We start from the raw sequence: 20,632 nt of genomic DNA on the forward strand, positions 1-20,632 counted from the left end.
GTATAGCCATGACTCTCCAGAGGTTAGGGAAAGAGCTAGGTAAAAAAAAAAGTTCATTAGGGGATCCCACTGGGCCTTTTATTCAATGAGAAACAAGACCTGAAAGGGAGTTTTCTGAGGAGATGGGATAGTTTTGATCATTTCCAGTTTTCATGTAATGATGGTATAATGTGACTTCCCTCTATTTGATGATACCTGTAGAGGGATAGCTTTTACCCTGTAATGGTGAATTTTGAATAAGGTCATTCTTCAATAGATAATTGTCTATAGTCTTTATGCAAAACAATTAATGCTACTTATAAGGAAACTCAGGCACTTCTATGCCATTATAAAAAGAGAACAAATGACTGATTCAACAAATGGCAAATTCCTATCAAATAAGAATAAAATTCTCTAAATGGACACTAATTTTGGAAGACACAAAGATAATAATTTTTCAGTCACATACCACCATAATGAATTTCTTTATATAATCTCTGCTAGAAAGATTAAAGTGGTTATTCTCAAACTTTGAAAACATTTTAAAATACAGATTGCTGATCTCAATCCCCAGTATTTCTGATTCAGTTCATCTGGGGAGGGATCCGATATTTTGTTATTCTAACAAGTCCTCAGGTGACGATACTGCTTTTGAGAGAACCCCACCTTGAAAAGCACTGGATTAATGAATAGCCAGTTGCATTTTGGACATTGCAAGTGGGGACTATTTATATATTTTAACGGATAACACATTCATGTTTAGTTGTAGTTGATCAGAGATGTTGATGCAAGTTCTCAAGATTCCATATTTAAAGAATGTCTTTAAAAGGAAGTCTTTTCACCTTGGTGTAGTTTTTTTCTTCCTACTTCCATTAGAATGTAAAAAGCTGTTTGGTGATGCCTTTACCCTATACAGCTAGAGATTGCCTAAAAATTCTAAACTCTTTGCATTAAATTCTTCCTCTTTTATAGAAATACTAATTAATATTGTTCTCCTTCATTTTAAGATGGTGAGGGCATGATTGTAATTTCTTGTGGAAACCCGGTTTGAATAGAGAAAACTCTGCTCTTTTGTGTTAATGTATACTTTAGGGCAGTGGGTCTATCCTTTCCAAGTCCAAAGTACCCTTAAATAATTCTTAATTATGAAAGTATAAGCCTAATCTACTTTATAGACATAAAAATCTAATATAATAGTTGCATAGAGAAGAAATAAAAATAATTTGCAATACATGTAATAATTGATAATACATATGTGATACATACATAAGTTATAAATATATGTATAATATACACAATTATGTATAGTACATATATGTAATAAAGACCAATAATATATCTTTCAATATGCAATATTCAGATATGAGAAGAAACAGAAAGCTAGTGAACTTAGGAGTTACTCTCTGTAAACAGTACATCTATAGATGCAGAGGGGTAGAGATGAGTGGTGTAGGTGCTCAAATAAAACAGGCTACATTGCCATTAGTGACTTAACATTTCTTGATAAAGTTCCAAATAAATTAAGGTGGAACCAGTTATTAAGTCTTTATTAGGAAGATTCAGTGAATATAAAAATCATGCGTGATAGTGAGGGTTATTATCTAGCAAATGTGATTCCCCTGTCCCTCTGGGTAGAATGTATTTTCCCACTCCATTGACATACTACTTGACCATGGCTTGATTTGAACATCAGGAGGCTACAGATGTGACACAAGCAAAGGCCTTGAATGTGTTTGTACTATTGGGCTGCACTCTTTGTGTGCCAGGGATCTATTCTGATAAGAGTGTGTCCTGAGTGGCCTTAGCCACCTTAGCCTGGACTCTAGGGTAAACACACTTGGAACTGACATGAATTCAATTCAAATTCTGGAACCAAGCTCAGATAACCTGCCTCGTATAATAGTTATCCATTCACCTAAGTCCAGCCTAGAATTAGCCAAACTAAAGTAGAACTGAAACAAAATATGTGTTATAAACTGGGTTAATTTCCTACTGTTATTTTAATAACATCACAAGTTATAGACTTAAAACAACACTAATTTGTAATCTTTCAATTCTGAATCCTTCAATTCAGAAGGTCAAAAGTCTAAAATGGGTATCAGTGAAAAATCAAGATGTCAGCAGGGCTACTTTTCTTCTGGAGAATCAAGGGGAAGGTCTGTTTTCTTGTTTTGTTTTGTTCTGTTTTTGGATTAAGAGGGCACTCTAATTTATTGGCTTTTTGCACTCTTCCCCATCTCCAAAGCCACCAAGAAATTTGGTCCTTCTCACCTTGCCATCCCTCTGATTCTCTCTCTTACTCTCTCTCCTGCTTCTCACTTATAGACTATTTATTTGTTTGCTTATTTATTTATTTGTTTATTTATTATTGTTCAAGACCTTTCTGATTACATTGAGCCCACCTAGATAACCCAGTATAATCTCCCTGTCTCAAGGTCAGAAGTTGACAAAACTTAATTCCATCTTCAACTTTAATTCTCTTTGACATGTAACCGAACAGATTCCAGAGGCTAGGACTTGGATGTTTTTGAGGTGAGTAGAAGACATTCTGCCTATCTCATAAATCAATGACTTTTGCATTGTTTTGTTATACAGTTTATAATGACAAAAAGCATCTAAAATTAATGTACTTTGTGTTTAGTTTAGTTTAGTTTGGCCTAGATGATCAATAAATTTTCCACATACATAAATATCTCTTAATGAATGTAAGGCAGTTTCTCACTGTGTAGAATTCTACCATCTCTGCCTTCTGCCAAATAAATGCCAGAAGAGTACATACTCTTTCTTGGCTGAGAGTTAATTAATGACACAAATTTAATATATATTCTTCTTAGACATTTTATTTCTTTAATAATTATAGATGAGCTACTAAAATGTAGTATCTTGCTTTGTGTATTTAAATATAGAAGGTTTACTGTGTAACCTTTTTCATTCAATGTCTTGCATAACTTAGTTCTTTATCTATAACATAATATTCCATGTTTGAATGTATGACAATTAAAAAAAATTAGGTGAATATTATTTTTTTCTATCCCAAATAAAAAATAGAGGTTTACTGTATTAGAGGTCCTAAATGGTCTGCCATGATATACCCTTTGTGATAAGAAATAGTGATAATAGCCCTGGCTGGCATAGCTCAGTGGATTGAGTGCAGGCTGTGAACCAAAGCATCGCAGGTTCGATCCCCAGTCAGAGCATATGCCTGGGTTGCAGGCCACGGCCCCCAGCAATCGCATATTGATGTTCCTCTCTCTCTCTCTCTTTCTCCATCCCTTCCGTCTCTAAAAATAAATAAATAAATAAATAAATAAATAAAATCTTAAAAAAGAAATAGTGATAATAAATAAATTTATAAATAAATAAATAAAACACGTGTGTCAAGCTATTGTTCTCCTCAGTCTTCATGGCAGTTGGGGGCAGGGGTGTGATAAGGGTGGAGGTTAGGTGGGAGTGAAAGCAAGGGTCAATGGAGCACTATTATGGAGACCAAGCTGCCTCTAGTTAGGAGGAGACTCATTCCATTTAACAAAATGCCTAAAAATTTTTCTTTTCTTTGAAGTTTCATGATATCACAATGTTGAAATATCCTACAGCATAATATACACAAAGAAGCAAATTTGCTTACTCAAATTATACATACTTTCACTTTAAGTACATATTGTAAAATTTCTGTCAAAATATTTCTGTCATTTTACACATCCACACACAATACAGGAGATTTTCCATTTCCCTATATTCTTAGGCATATAAAATGACATCTCTTTATTATGCATTTTTCTGCTAAATTCATTAACTAAACAAGTAAAATCTATTTCCACATATTTTTACCTAATTTTCTTATTGGTTGTGACTTTCATGAAAATTTAATTTGGACCTATTTTATTTTTAAAAATACATTGTCACTTATACATGTTTCAATAATTTTCTCCTGATCTATTTCCTTTGAATGCTATTATTCCATGCTATACTAACATAAATTATGAAAAAAAAACATACAAATTGTTTCATTTATGATTTGTACATTTTCGTATTATTTTTCTTATTTTCCCAGTGTCATCAAGATACAGGCCTATAATATTTTGAAACTTTATTTTTATTTTTAATTTTTTAATAGTTTAGAGACTTGGTTTTTAATTCACTTAAATATTTATTGTCCTGATTTCTGTTTCTGATTTCATTATTGGGGTACAAAAATGCTTCCCATTTCTGAATATTGATTCTGTATCTTGCTGTTTTGTCAAATTCACTTATTAGGTCAAGTAGTTTTCAGGTGGAGTCTACAGGGTTTCCTATGTACACTATCATGTCATCTGCAAACAGTGACAGTTTTATTTTCTCCTTTACAATTTGGATGCCTTTTATTTCCTCTTGTCTGATCACAGTGGCTAGGACTTCCAATGCTGAAGTACTTTGTTAAATAGAAGTGGTAAAATTGGACATGCTTGCCTTTTTCCTGATCTTAGTGAGAAAGGTTTTAGTTTTTGCCCATTGAGTATGATGTTGGCTGTAGGTTTTTCATATATGTCCTTTATTATGTTGAGGTATGCTCCCTCTACTCCCACTTTGTTGAGTGTTTTTATCATAAATGGGCACTGTACCTTATCAAATGCTTTTTCTGCATCTATTGATATGATCACATGATTTTTATCTTTCCTTTTGTGTATGTGATGTATTACATTTATTGATCCCATTTGCTATAGCAACAAGAAAAATAAAGTACCTAGGAATAAACCTAACTAAGGAGGTAAAGTACTTGTACTCAGAAAATGGCACAATACTGAAGAAAGAAATTAAGGAAAACACAAGCAACTGGAAGCACATACTGTGTTCATGGATTGGAAGAATTAACATCATTGAAATGTCCATGTTACCTAAAGTGATTTATAGATCCAATGCAATACTTATTAAAATACTAATGACATATTGCACAGATATAGAACAAACATTTCAAAAATTTATATGGAACCATAAACAACCCCAAATAGGTACAGTAATTTTGAGAAAGAACAAAGTAGGAGGGATCAAAATACCTGACATCAAGCTATATTACAAGGCCATGGTAATCAAAAGGCAATAGTCTGGTACTAGAATAAGAACAGACACATAGACTAATGGAACAGAAGAGAGAGCCCAGAAATAAACCCAAGTCTCTATGGTTGATTAATATTTGGTTATTAATATTATAACCCAAGTCACTATGGTTGGTCAGAGGGGAAGAAGCATAAAATGGAGTAAAAGTAGCCTCTTAGAGAAATAATGTGGGGAGATCTGGACAGCTACATGCTAAAAAATAAAACTCAATCACAAACTTACACCATACACTAAAATAAACTGAAGATGCATAAAAGACTTAAATATAAGTTGTGATACCATGAAAGTCCTGTAGGACAACATAGGCAAGAAAATCTCAGATATTCTACAGAGCAGTATTTTCATCGATATATCCCCTAGAGCAAGGTACATAAAGGAAAGAATAAACAAATGGAATCTCATCAAAATAAAAAAGCTTCTGCATGGCTAAACAAAACATCAGCAAAACAAAAAGGAATCAAACATATGGGAAAATATATTTGCCAACAATTTCTTGGACAAAGGTTTGATCTCAAAAATATGTAAGGAACTCCTATGACTCCACTGCAGGAAGACAAACAACCCAATTAAAAAATGGGCAAAGGACCTGAACACACACTTCTCCAAGGAAGACATGCATATGGCCCAGAGACACATGAAAGGAAATTCAGCTTCACTAGCCATCAGAGAGGTGCAAATTAAAACCACAATGAGATACCACTTCACACCAGTCAGAATGACTACCATAAACAAATCAACAAACAACAAGTGTTGGAGAGGTTGTGGAGAAAAAGGAACCGTACTTCACTGTTGGTGGGATTGCAGACTGTTATAGCCACTGTGAAAAACAGTATGGAATTTCCTCAGAAAAGTAAAAATGGAACTGCCTTTTTACCTAGCAATTCCACTCCTGGGATTATACCCTAAGAATCCTGAAACACTGATTCAAAAGAACCTATGCACCCCAATATTCATAGCAGCCCAATTTATAATAGCCAAGTCCTGGAAGCAACGTAGGTGTCCCTCAGTAAATGAGTGGATCAAAAAACAGTGGTACATTTACACAATGGAATACTACAGTGCAGAAAGAAAGACGGAGCTCCTACCCTTTGTGACAGCATGGATGAAACTGGAGAGCATTATGTTAAGTGAAGTAAGCCAGGCAGTGAAAGACAAATGCCATATGATCTCACTTATAAGTCAAACCTAATCAACAAAACAAACAAGCAATCAAAATGTAACCAGAGACACTGAAATAAAGATCAAACTGACAGTAACCAGAGTGGATGGCAGAGGGAAATAACGGGGGAAAGAAGGGAAAGGGTCATCAAGGAGCAGGTATAAAGGACACATGGACAAAGCCAAAGAGGGGAAGGTTGGGGGATGGGGTGGTAGAAAGTGGTGGTGGGAAAATGGAGACAACTCTATTTGAACAATAAAAAAGTGATAAAAAATAAAATATTTGTTGTCTATGGGTCATAAAATGATTATATTCATTATGTTTTAAAATATATTAGTAAAAAATTAAAAAGGAAAAACAAAATTTCATAATGAAAAAACATATATTAATAGATAACTTCAGCTACTGACTAGTACATTCTATACTTTCTGGATCACATATGTGAAATTAATGTGGATCTCTTTCTGGAATTTTTATTATTTTATTCCAGTTGTTCTTCTATAACAATTTTGACATAAACTTCTGAATTTTTCAAATAATTCTTAAAGTTTAGTATGGCAGTTCTTCCCATCTTGCTCTTACATACTTGGCTGTTCTTAGAATTTTATTTTTTGTATATAAATGTAATTGATAAGTTCAACAAAATTCCTCTGAGGAGTTCATTGGGCTTACATCTAATGTACAGATTCATTTGAGGAGGCCTCATTAAGGTATCTAGTGTTTCATCTAAGATCATGATGTGGTTTTCTCTTTTTAAAATTTTTTTTGTTTATTGGTTATGCTATTACAGTTGTCCCTGCTTTTTCTCCTTTTCCCACCTCCACCCAGTACCACCTACTTTTGTCCCACAATCAATCCCCATACTGTTGTCTGTGTCCATGGGTCATGCATAAATGTTCTTTGGTTAATCTCTTTACCATTTTTCACTCAGTCCCCATCCCACTCTAGCAGCTGTCAGTCTGTTTCATGTATTTATGCTTTTGTTTCTATTTTGTTCATTAGTTTATTGTGTTTATTATATTCTGTGCCACTAATTGGCACATACAAGGTCAAGCTGTCCAATTTGTCATCATTGCCACGAATTGGACTGCTTGAATTCATTCAAGCCATGGCGAATTCATGACTGGAATTCATAGACCATAAAAACCCCAAGTCAAATATGGATAATTAAGCACTTTATTAAGCAAGAGTAAAGTGAGTCAAGATCATACATCACCAGGTGGGAATTCACCAACACCCAAACATAGATGCTGGGGAATCTTGGAGACAGCATTCAGGGTCTGACTGGGAAAGCTTTGAGTGAAGCATACTTCTCTTGGGTGAGATTCTGCAGTGCTTGCTTACAGGGTTGCTTAAATGATATTTTAAACAAAGATGGTTATGAGCCAAGGGCCTTGTGTGACCTGGCCTTCAGTCCATTCCTCAAGGAACTGGCTAGGTTCCATCATGGATGTTTTCTGAAGCATGAACATTAAGAAAGTACAGATCTTTCTGGGAGAAGAGCCAGTTCTCCCTGAAAGAATGCACATACACAAACACTTGGGGAAAAAAGGTCATGGTACGGGCATGAACAGGGAGGATTCTCAATGTCCTCTTAACCCTTCAGATTCCACATATAAGTGAGATCATGTGGTATTTGTTTTGCTGTGACTGGCTTATTTCACTTAGCATAATGTTCTCCAGGTCCATCCATGCTGTCAAAAAAGATTCTCTTTAATCATATATGTTATGTTCATAAAATATCTTACATTGCTCATATTTTTTTCATAAAATTTGCCCATCTGCTTATGTTGCTTTTGTATCTGTCAATCTTGTTGAACTCTTGTAAAGTCTAACAAATTCTCTGTACATTGTCTACAAAAGTACTACTATCATTCACACATTTCTTTTATTATTTTTTCCCTACTGCATGGCTCTGACCAGCACAGGGCTCAGTATGGATGGAGTGGGGGTGAGAGTGGATTTGCTTGCATTTTTGCTCTAGAAACACTTATAACTGTTTCCAAATTTTCATGGTTTATTACACATTTCTCATTTTTGACTTTCCCAGATCTAACACCACTTGCTTCCCATTATATTTTTGAAAAGTATATAATTTATCTAAAATTATATACCTATTTTCATTAGGTTTTTGTAGTAACATCCATAGAATTATCACAGAGTTCTGTTGCTTGAGGTTTAGTTGAATATTGAGATGGTTAGAAAATATTTGTTAAATGTTTGTATTTTTTGTGCTTTAGTTAATAATAAAGCACTTATTGAATGTCTACTTATGTTTGTTTTTAATTGGAAAATTAGGTAACTTGGTGGTTTCATTACATTTTTATTTCTAAAATGGAAAGGGTTTTAGAAATCATACACAGAAACCAGTAAGTGAAAAATGGTGTATGGTATGATTCCTTTTTTATGAAATGTCTGGAACAGGAAAATCATTAGAGACAGAGTTGATTGGGGATTTTCTAGAGTGGGGAGGGGGTTGGTAGGGCAAAATGGAGAGTGACTGCTAATGGATGTGGGATAAAAATGTTCTCAAATTGAGAGTGGCAATGCTTACACAACTCTTGTGTATATATTAAAAACCATGAATTACATACTTTGAATGGATGAATTTTATGGTATGTGCATCATATCTCAAAAAAGCTATTAAAACATGAAAAATAATATACTTTCATAGCTGCTATGTCTGATTTCTGTCATCTTTTCCATTCTTAATATTTATTTTATTTATCCCCTTTCTTCTCGCAAACATCCCAAATTTCTGTTAAATATACATTAATGATGCAATGAGAGAAGTTAAGATAACACATTAGCTTCTGTACTATTAAAATTTCCATCAGAAAAACATAACCAATAGGTACCAGTAGGAAGGGTGTGTGTGTGTGTGTGTGTGTGTGTGTGTGGTGTATCTGAGATGTGGAGAATTAAAACACAAAATATTAATAAATTTGTATGAAATATGTAATATATGTGTGGCAAAAGTACACATATTAAAATTGAACAATTCAGTGAATTATCACAATGCAAACATCCTCAATTAAAAACATACTACCCTTTCACAAAAAAGTGAAAAAAGATAAAATTAATAAAAACAAATAAAGCAATTTGAACTAATCATAAAAAAATAAAAACATGTGATGTAGATGTTATTAGCTGCTTTTTACAATACAGTCTCAGAAAAGGCTCTCAGAAGTAAGTTTCCAATGTCAGACACCTAGCAAGGGACTGGCCCCTGTGTCCAACTTTCAAAAAATAAAAATAAAAACAAAAACATGCTATCAGAAAATTCTATCAGCATTTCAATACAGACAATATAAATGATATACTTTAGAATTTGGAGCTAAAATGTAAAAACTGTGGGCTATTATATACTTTAATTCTAAAAATAAATTACTTCAAAATTTAAACAAAATGGAAAAATAGAGAGTTCTAAGGGAGTAAGAGTCCCTGACTCTTTAATGAAAGCCTCTACTTTCACCTTTGTATTCTTATGTGGTCAAATAAAAGAGAAAAGCTTGAATGCTCGATATCCTAGGGAACACAAAAGCTCCCCCGATGGCTTTAGCCATAAGCTCAGTGCCAACCACCAAACTCCCAAGTGGGGCTGTGTGGTATGTTTCATCAGTATAACAACCTCTTGGCCCAGCATTCAACTGGTTGAGGGTGGGAGACTAGAAATGTTCTTTCTATCTTCTGAGGATGCTTCCACCATACTGTGCTTTCTCATTCCTGCTGTCCTGGAGACATGTGAGTTTGTGTCAGGAAAAGTCTTTAAAAGACATTTTGTATCCCTTAAGAGAAAGTTATCTGTATAACTGGTGATGGGAAGTCTACTTCAAAGCAGGAAGAATGAGATTTAGAGCCCAGCAAAGGGGATTTTGCTGCATAACAACTCTGTGTAGTCTAATTTGGAATGTTATTTAAAAGGCTTCCTAAAATATGAGTTTTAGTTTGGTGTTATTTAGGCTCAGTGGGTGAAAAAGGGAGCAGAGCTGGGAGCTGCCAGAAAAGAAAGAAGTAAATAATCTGTTAGCTGGACCAGGAAAATGGGAGGCATTGTGAAGAAAGTTTACTTGACCACATAAGAATACAAATTTTACTATGATATTCCTGAAATTAATAAAAAGAAATAATTGTTCACTAAGCACTTGAGAGAAAAATGTGTCTGCCTAATCACAGTGCAGAGATCAAATGCAGTAAATTAAGCAGGGACAATCAGCTACTGAATACCTTGGGTTTTGTCATGGCCCAGTGTCCTCATAATAGGCAGAGGTATCCCAAGTTTAGCTGTGCTACTCTGCAGAAGAAATGACAGCCTTAGATTTGTGGTGCAGTTTCAGATATGGAAAGTTTTCTCTATTCCCAATCTTTCCCTCAAATTCTGTTGGAACTTTTATTTTACTGAGGGTATTGGCTCTAATGTCACAATTAGAATTAGGTAAAAGATTGAATTAGAGGGATAGGTTCAAACTGAGTAAGAATGGTCACAAATATTTATTAATGTTATAAAACATTTTATACAAGAGATGGTATGCGATTACAGGCTCATTCCTGTGAGCTGGGGTGGTCATGAGGCTGAGTGAGATGATAAGCACACACAACTCTATAAAGGAGTTGGTATGTGTAAAGGTTGGAATTCCTTACAGACCACAGGAGCTTCAAGTAAAGTTCACTTACATTAATCAAATTAGGAGCCAGTCTAGATCAGTGATTTGTGGTAATCTGTGCTCAGTTTAGTTTCTACAAGAAAAAGTATCAACTCAGAGACCTAAAGAGCAGGAAGGAATCTCAATAAAGAATCTTTAAGTTAATTTAAGCTTTCTGGCTTTGTGTGGAGTGAATTTATGAGATGATTGAAAACTGTAAGGATGTCTGGCAGAAACTAAATGGTAGGGGTGGTGTAGTGAGCAGGTCTTTACTGATGCTCTCACTGATTCTAGCTCCATTCTCTATATTGAGCTACCTAATAGAGCAGAGGTATTCATTATTTCAACAAGTAAACTTGTGTCATAAAACCCAGAGCTGAGTGGCTCTATTTGGCTGAGAGCAGCCAGAGAAGCTATTTTCCAATTACTTATTGATTGTCAGTCAGGTGACCCAAGAGGACATATAGAAAAAAAAACAATTTAAACATTGATTTTATCAAGTTTGCTCTACAATGAAACAACTCTCATTTTGTAAATGTCCAAGTTAAGACTAGACTCTAGTTGTTTAAAGAAACTTCATGAAGATTTTGTATTAGATGTGAGGCTACTTTCCTATTAAAATGAAGGCAATGACATTTACTGAGCACATTCTATGGGCCAGAAACTGTACAAGGTGTTTTATTCAAATTTCAACAACCTTACAGAGTATTATTATTATCATATTACAGACCAGAAAACTAGGATCTTACAAGAAAATTGACTTGTCTAAGGCATCACTGCCAGTAAGAGTAAACAGAAAGATTTGTTCCCAGTTTTATGGATTCCAATGCCAACAGTCTTTTTTTATCACCACAACTTCCTGCTTTACAAACTCCAAGATTCTACGCCTCCAAAATATTTTGCCTCTTCCATGAATATTTGAGCACAAGAGTGAAATCTGTACTACAGTTTTGCCTGAATATTAGGTAGTTCCAAGAGCTTAAATCACATCAATAATAGTCACATTTTTTAACAAGTTCAAACTTTCCCCTTGATGTGTTTCTCCTTAGGTAAGATAGGACCCTAGATCAAATTGATCAGAACCTCAGATCTTGGCTGCATCTTCCCTCACAAACATAAGCTCACAGAACACTGTCAAACAAGACTCTTCATATGCACCTACCTGTACAAGCCACATTTATGTCTCTTCTGTGGAGGTCATATTGTTTATTGGCTCTGAGCTGATTAAAACAGTACTTGTCACCAATCTCTTCTCCTTCAGTTAGTCCCTATGTCTGTGAGGACAAGCACAATAGTTGGTTTTGTTTACCAGCATGTTTGGGTTATCAAATGTTGCTGTGTCTTTTAAACCCACCTACACAGCAAGGAAGAACCTGTTGTGCAGTACAAAAAGAAACCTCTGATTTCTTTTTTCCTGGTGACTATACACACAGAGAATCTGGACTATTAAGGAATAGGAGAGTTCACATATGGTGTAAGAAAGAATTGTGGCAGAGTTGATTTCCCTTTGATAACTATTTTCTCACTCCTCAAATTTCCTAAAATCAGTGTCTTTATTTTTTACTGATTATTTAAGTACTGGCTGTCCAGCTTTGAGAATAGAGCTAGTGAAATCAGAGGTGCACATGAAATATTTGTAGTTGAATGAATGGATATAAATTTCTGGGCAGTAAACTTCTCACTCCCCTTTTGAAGGCTTCCAGTTAAAGTGATTTCTCAGACTTTATCTTAATGACTATACCTCTGTTTCTATCCCATTACCAGTATGCCTTAATACATTCTGTATAAGTCCTTTTGGTTTAAGCACTCCTTGCTGTGAACTGTGTTCTCCCAGGGAGTGGAAGTATGGGAAAGGTGGGATAAACGAGATAGTTGTATAAGATTTTTCCACAAGGAGAGATGAGTCATCACTGTTAATTCTGTGAGTTAACATAGAATTGTAAAATCACTTCCTAACACTATGAAAGGATGAGATTGAGAAGGATTTGGCTACATCTTTTCTTTGAAATCACCAAAAACCACAAGTAGAATGTGAATGAAAGGCTAATGCAGAAGTAGATCAGAAAAGGCTAGAAGTTACTCCTTCAGAAATAGAACAAAGTCCATAAAGGGTTAACTTCAACATCTTGTGAAATGGAAATTGGACATGTGACGGTTCATGAAGCATGTTCTGGAATTTCAAATGAAGATCAATCAAGGATATGAGGAAATGCCTCTTGGTTGGTGAAAGGAGTGGAAACAACTATGGTGGTACTAAGACCAGAAATAATTACCAAGCACTAGATCCCAAACCAGAATCCATTCTCTGTCCAAAGACAAAAAAAATGTCCAACTTTATCCAGTGGACTGTGTTGGCAGTTTGCATTCTGGACAAATGATCCCATGTAATCTCTTCTGAGAAAGAGTTGATAGAAGGGAAGGGAAGGGAAGGGAAGGGAAGGGAAGGGAAGGGAAGGGAAGGGAAGGGAAGGGAAGGGAAGGGAAGGGAAGGGAAGGGGAAGGGGAAGGGGAAGGGAAAGGGAAAGGTCTAATATCTTCCTTTGAGTACAATAGGCCTTAGATATAAAACAACTTTAATTTATTTAAATGCTTATTTGAGCCTTTTCTCACATTCATTAATTTTATTTAACAAGTATGTTGTGTCAGGCACTAGTCAAAGTTCTTTACAAATATTAACCTGTACAATTCTCTTAACAACCCTAAGGAATGATACTATTATTAATCCCATTTTATAGATGATGAAGATTGCCTAATATTATACAGCTAATAGCTAACAAGTGTTACTCTAGTCTCATCATATCCCTGTTCGGTGTTGTCTCTTCAGGTTATCTGATACAGTGGGACAGTTTCTGATCAGAAATGCTCCTCAGAACTCCTGGCCAAATCATGGAGTCTCCTAATCACACTAACCTGGACCCTTCTCTTTTCTTCCTCCTGGGCATCCCAGGCCTGGAACAGTTCCACCTGTGGCTCTCACTTCCTGTATTCTGCCTGGGCACAGCCACAATTGTGGGCAATATAATCATCCTGGTTGTTGTTGCCACTGAACCAGCCCTGCACAAGCCTGTGTACCTGTTTTTGTGTATGCTCTCAACCATTGACTTGGCTGCCTCCTTCTCCACAATTCCCAAGCTATTGGCCATCCTCTGGTGTGGAGCTGGACACATCTCTGCCTCTGCCTGCCTGGCACAGATGTTTTTCATTCATGCCTTCTGCATGATGGAATCCACTGTGTTGCTGGCCATGGCCTTTGACCGCTATGTGGCCATTTGCCACCCACTTCGCTATACCACTATCCTCACTGACACCATTATTGCCCGAGTTGGAGTGGTAGCTATGGTGCGGGGCTCCATGCTCATGCTCCCATGCCCCTTCCTCATTGGACGTTTAAGCTTCTGTCAAAGCCATGTGATCCCACACACATACTGTGAGCACATGGCTGTAGTAAAGCTGGCCTGTGGAGATACTAGGCCTAACCGTGTATATGGACTGACTGCGGCACTATTGGTCATTGGGGTTGATTTGTTCTGTATTGCTCTCTCCTATGTCTTCATTGCACGAGCTGTCTTTCGCCTCTCATCTCATGAAGCTCGATCCAAGGCCCTAGGGACCTGTGGTTCCCATGTCTGTGTCATCCTAATCTCTTACACACCAGCACTCTTCTCCTTTTTTACCCATCGTTTTGGCCACCATGTTCCACTCCATATTCACATTCTTTTAGCCAATGTCTATCTGCTTTTCCCACCTGCTCTTAATCCTATGGTGTATGGAGTTAAGACCAAAGAGATTCGAGAGAGGGTTGTCAGGGTATTTCAAAGGGGGCAGGAAACTGGGGTCAAGGCATTTGAGTGATCCAGGAGTATGGAATGGACTTAGTCCAAAAGAAAAGAAGCTTTTTAAGATTAAATAATCCTCAGTATTTGAGATTGGAAAGTGGTTTTAATAGGGTGATGATGGTTTCCACAGTACTTTCTAGATCATTTCCAAGGTTAACAAATCACAGAAAAGGTCAGGTTGGTTGAGCATTGTTATCTTCAATCTAAGAAGCTGTAACATTGAAAAATTCTTACAACCTGGGTTAGAAGAGCCTCTGCATAGTCATAGAAAATTTCCTCAGTTCTTGGCCCTCTCCCACTACAGAAAGCATGGCTTTCTAACTTCACACTTTAGGCTATATTTTGCCATCTGCAAGGATCAAAAGATGGGACCATAATGCCACAGAGAAAGAAACTAGAGCTGCAAGACACATCATTTTGCTTAATTTCCATATTTCTCCATCAGAGCTTGAAACCAAGAAGAAGAAACAATAACCATAATATTAGCTAGTGGCAGAGCAAGGGTTTGAAAACTATGATCTCTTGGTACAGACCAGTAGGAGTTCTATGGGTGAGATCATAGGAAAAGTCAGAAATAACTCTTATTTGTAAACTTAACATATTCATCCCATGTTTATATTTCTGTTTCTATCATCTAGGGAAGCAAACTAAGTTCAAGTGACTTGGATACCACTCCCTGATAAACAATTTCCAAATATTCTTATGCATTTGCACAACTGGTGGGGACCTGCAGAAGTTACTGACTTCTATCTCCTGAAACTGTGAAGGATGATCACTTACCTAAATCAATCAGAGAGGGAAGTCTTTGCCATTCATTTTTCTATTTATTTATAAAAAAGAAGGGTTAAATGTATCTTAGTCTCTCAATCCTAGTTAACCCTGTGTAGGGGAAAGTTCTTAATTGTACCTGTGACATTGAGATTGGAAAGCAGTTATTATAAATACTGATCCTTCTATTTTCTAAAAAGAAAAGGTTTATAAAATTGACCGAATACATTGAATTAAAAAATAAGCATTGAAATTTTCAATTTATTCACAGTATACACTGTCTGCTTGTCACCCTTTCAGTAGGCCACTCCATATGTTAGGTGAAGGAGACACAAAAATCCCCTGCTAGAAATTCAGAGACCCTCCACTGTTGGAGATGTCAGTCCTGAGGGCAGAACACTAAGGACCATATTTTTAAAGTTTCCATTCTCAGGAATATAAATGTTTTAACTGTGTTATTTTATATCAGTGGGGATAGATAGTTTGCAAATATTAGAATTCAATAAAATAGATAGAACACTGTCTTTCAAAGAAAATATAATTATTATACTGTTTTATAAGAAGATTGCCAGTGCATGGGCTGGTACTGTTTTTAAATAACTTCACATTCTAATCTTCAAATTGAAATATTCTTAACATATTTTTAATAATTTTAAACACCATAATTTAGCAATTTAATTTATTTTTATGCTTCAAATTGGTCACCTTGATAGCACACACACCCTACAACCCTAACTCTGGAACAATTTCTGTACCCTGTGTCATAAGTTCCTAATACTCTCTTTGTGGAGCACATCTGAACAAAGTATACAGATATGCAGATTGCAAGCACAATTTGTACATAATCCACATTTTAACTGGGATGTCATTGCTATATGACTATGCTTTTACCTGTTGCATATTTTGCAATAATAAGATCTTTTAAAAAATATACGCAATCCTCTTATATACCTTTTGCCCCTAATGGTTGCATATTCCACTATTTTTTATTCCATAAGAAAAATGAAATGATAGGAAGTAAACTGTCTCAAATTCTAATTCTCACACAAACTTTTCACATCTACAGCCATTTTTCTTTCTTTATTACTCTATTTGTTCATTACAAATTCATTTTTCTAGTCAAGCAAGGTTCTCAAAATATGGTCTTGGGAGCTCAGACTATATAACACTTACTCCTATATCTTGTGTTCACAACCTATGTGAATTCATTTGCTTTTTTACCCAATAGCAAAATTTTCATTTATCTTAATGACTTTTCTTTTTAAAGCAAGTTTCTGAAAAATATTTTTGGAACTAATTATTTCTGCTGTTTGACTCCTATTTTTTTCCTATGTTATAATCTGGCTTCAACCACAAGTTTAACTTTCCATTGAAATACCTGTCTTCAAAGCCACCAGTGACTTTTTGTAATTGGACTATGTGACAATATATTGTATCATTGGCCATACCTAATTCTCTAAAATCTATTAGCTACTGCTTCTATGATACCACAAGATCCTAACTTTTATTCTATGTCTATAATGTTTGTCTTGTCCTCAAAGAAATTATATGAATCAAAAAGAAAACCTCAGTGAGGTCCATAAGGAAAAAATAATAATAACATTTCAAATTTGAATGCAATAAGGCTAGAAATAAAGGAATTAAAAAATCAATATCATTAGTTATTAGGCAACTGTAAATTTAAATGTCATTGAAATATCAGTTTCTCTAATAAAATCAATATGAACTTCCTAAAGATAACTTGTTCTTGGCATGGTCTAGAATGCAAACTCTTATACACTGCTAGGGACATGTTTTAGATAAATTAGAAAACTAGCATGGTGATTACTGAAAAATTTATTACAAAATTTTTATTAAATAAAATGAAACTAGAATATCAAAAGACAGAAATTTTAAATAAATACTATTCATCTGTTTAATAAAAAGTATGCAGTCTTAAAAATCCCTCTTTGGAAGAACAGTTAATGTACTAATTGTATACTCTTAATTGTAAAAATAGCAATATATGTGGGTAATGAGATAACATTATTTCTTTTATCTTAAAGCATGTACCTGGGCATATACTCATATTAATATATTTAATAGATATACTAATAAATGTTACTTCTCTAGAAGGACAAAAATATATGTTAAAAAGTAATTTTAAAGAGTAATTGAATAAATGTGTGAATAAATCATTGACATAATTTAAATGTATTCCACTTGTTTCCCCCAGGGTCTTTGCAAGTCTTCATAGGAAATAAAACAAAACTGCAGTAGTGAAATCATTAATTTTCTTCTTTTTTCAAAGATTCATTGTTTAAAGAATTTTATTGTTGTTCAAGTACAATTGTCTGCATTCTATTAAAATAACTTGGTTCTAATTTATATCCAGGTCTTTATCTACAGACAACATTCACATATCAATATAAAAGTGCACGTGCATTCATCCTTTCATGCAGGGATACATACATACATGTATGTCCTTACATATTTATCAGTCATGATTTAGTAACCTGGAGGTTAGCTTGATTCCAATATCATTGGTGTGTCTCTGAGTCCTTAAAATGTGCTCTTGGGATATTTGAGATATATAGCACTCATTTTCCTTCAAACTCAGGTCAACAGTCTTCTTATCAAAGAAAATTCAATTCAAAATTTGCTCTGAGATTGTGATGATTAGACAGCCAAGTTTATGGGATATTGAAGCAGACATACTTCATATTGATGTGTCCTCCAAAAACTAAGGTATTTAAATATAATAATGTAGATGTCAGCAGCAGGAGAAGTTCCACTTTACATATGGAGGAAAAGAGAGAAAATAACTTAAGATGGAAAAAAATTTAAATTTGTTTTAAAACAATAAAATAAATTTGTTATTAACACTATGTTACTTTGGTTTAAGCTTGTACCACTAGCTGGCCATTTAGCAAATGTATTGAACCTGTGTAGGAGCTAAAATTTATTGTAATAAATCCATTTCTAAGTGGTTTGTGAAAAAGAGGGCATACAGAATATTATTTTATAGTAGATATTATAGGGGAAATATTAAGACAGAATTGAGCATTTTCCAGAATCATCAAGATTTGTTTAAAAAAATAAATAAAAACAAAGCTGGAAAAGTGGGTAAATATTTAGAGATACAAGGAGATACAGACTGAGGCAGATAGGTAAGAGTTTATAGACTAAAGGTTTTGTTTTTTTCAAAAAGAGAATAATGGTGAGTACAAAAGTGCCAGAATGTTTTAAAACAAAGTTTATCTTCCCAATATTGCAATTAATTGTGCTGTATACATGTGAACTTATATTTTGGTAAATGACATATGTAACAGTTGTTTGAGGTGTATGATGTTGTAAACCTATTTGTTAACAAATTTGTAAGTGTATTTACAACACTGATGAACTCAGGATTGCAATATTGGTCCTAGGGGAAACATTATTCATATAATTGAAACTACCATATTTTGACTGTTTTTCTAAAGTGCAGATTAGTAAGCAGAAGTGGTAGCTTAAAACCAAAACTAGCATTAAATTGAAAACTGGAGTTTTCATAAAATCTAAGTGTTATTTTGAAAAGTTTGCATATTAATACCTACTGTATTTGAATAAATTATTAAAGAATGTCTCTGTTCCCCCATGATTTGGTTTAAAAATATTCTTATAAAAATAAAGTACATTTATCATGGTTAAAACAAAAAATTTTAATCTCATCTGATGACTTTTACCTAGAATTTCTTAGAAAAAAAAAGTTGTCCCTACTTTATCTTGTTTTGATTTCTATAGCATCTGGAATTAATATATCAACTCCAAATTTCATGTGTATTTTCTATGACAATTGTACATCACTGCATGTAGCTCTTTGTTTTTTAATCATGTGTCCCTTTGAGTTGCTTATGTGTACTTTTACAAAATTGAGAGACTTATATAGGGAAGTTTAAGTAATTTACCTTACCAGCTCAAAGCAATGTACATGATCTGCATGTTGTCACCTTACTATTTTAATAATTTATTTAGACATCTTTTGCCTTCTCTGTTTTATGATGGAAATGTTTTGCTTATTTTACAGTGATTTATGCATGGATGTTCTGATTTTATATTTAGTACAATTCCTTTGTTTCTTCCAAATCAAAGTCATTGACCTTTATTTTAAAAATTGTCAGAGCATTCTTATTCCTGAAATTTTTAATATGATATTGAACAACAGGTAGCCAAAATATGTCCTTCAGCTTAACCATTTTTTAGCAGAATCTTGCTATTCAGAGACTCATAAAGTGTGTCATAATCTTGCTCCATCTCCAGCCTCTTATTGCTCACATGCAAGAGACATTACTACTTTTTTGTTCAAAATGTACAATTTATTTAAAGTTTCATGATTTTTCATCTTGATTTTTCTGACTGGAATATATGTATAGTTTTAATATTTACAGAATATATCTTAAAATAGATTCAGAAAAATAATAATAAAGACTTCATCTTTTATAGTTACCATTTATCAGCGAAAGATGTGGGCAAGTCAGGCATAGAAAGACAAATACCATATAATTTCACTTATATGTGGAATCTAAAAAGCAAAATAGACTAACAAAGTGGAGACAAACTTGTGGAAACAGAGAACAGACTGACAGCTGTCAGAAGGGAGGAGGTTAGGGGCTGAGTGAGAAGGATGGAGGGATTAAGCAAAGAAAGGCAAAAGAAAGACTTATGGACACAGACAACAGTATTGTAATTGCCAGACGCAGGGGAGTGGTGATGGGGGTGGTAGAAGAAGGGAAAGGGTTGTAAATGGTTATGCAAGGAGACTTCACTTGGAGTGGTAAACACACAATATAATATACAGATGATGTATTGTAGAATTATACACCTGAAATCCATATGATTTTATTAACCAATAAATACAATAAGAATGAAAAACTAGGCAACTATTAATCATTAAAAAGTATTTCTTTTCTACATTGATAAATAAATGCATATATAGATACAGAAAAAAATCTACTTGGTTTAAAAAATGTTAATGCTCATATTCCCTAGAAGTAGAAAAAGTGGGTTGTTTTGACATACAGATATTTTGGGGGGAGGCAAAAGAAATTAAGACAGTGACAATAACCAAGATGTTTTCTTCTCTTACTTCTATCTAGGAGGATCCATAAACTCTATAAGATGATTAATGATCATACTGA

At 34.4% G+C, this 20,632-nt stretch overlaps 1 protein-coding gene across 1 annotated transcript; it reads left to right on the forward strand.

The window, feature by feature from the left end:
* Positions 1-13,339: 13,339 nt before the first annotated feature.
* LOC114500434 (putative olfactory receptor 52P1) lies at positions 13,340-17,694 on the forward strand. Its single transcript, XM_036030196.1, has one exon. It carries the CDS (start codon positions 13,732-13,734, stop codon positions 14,722-14,724), a length of 993 nt encoding a protein of 330 aa, XP_035886089.1. The 5' UTR covers positions 13,340-13,731; the 3' UTR covers positions 14,725-17,694.
* The last annotated feature ends 2,938 nt before the right edge of the window (positions 17,695-20,632 follow it).

The sequence above is a fragment of the Phyllostomus discolor genome, chromosome 6, assembly GCF_004126475.2.
Source record: "Phyllostomus discolor isolate MPI-MPIP mPhyDis1 chromosome 6, mPhyDis1.pri.v3, whole genome shotgun sequence".
Classification (NCBI taxonomy): Eukaryota; Metazoa; Chordata; class Mammalia; order Chiroptera; family Phyllostomidae; genus Phyllostomus; species Phyllostomus discolor.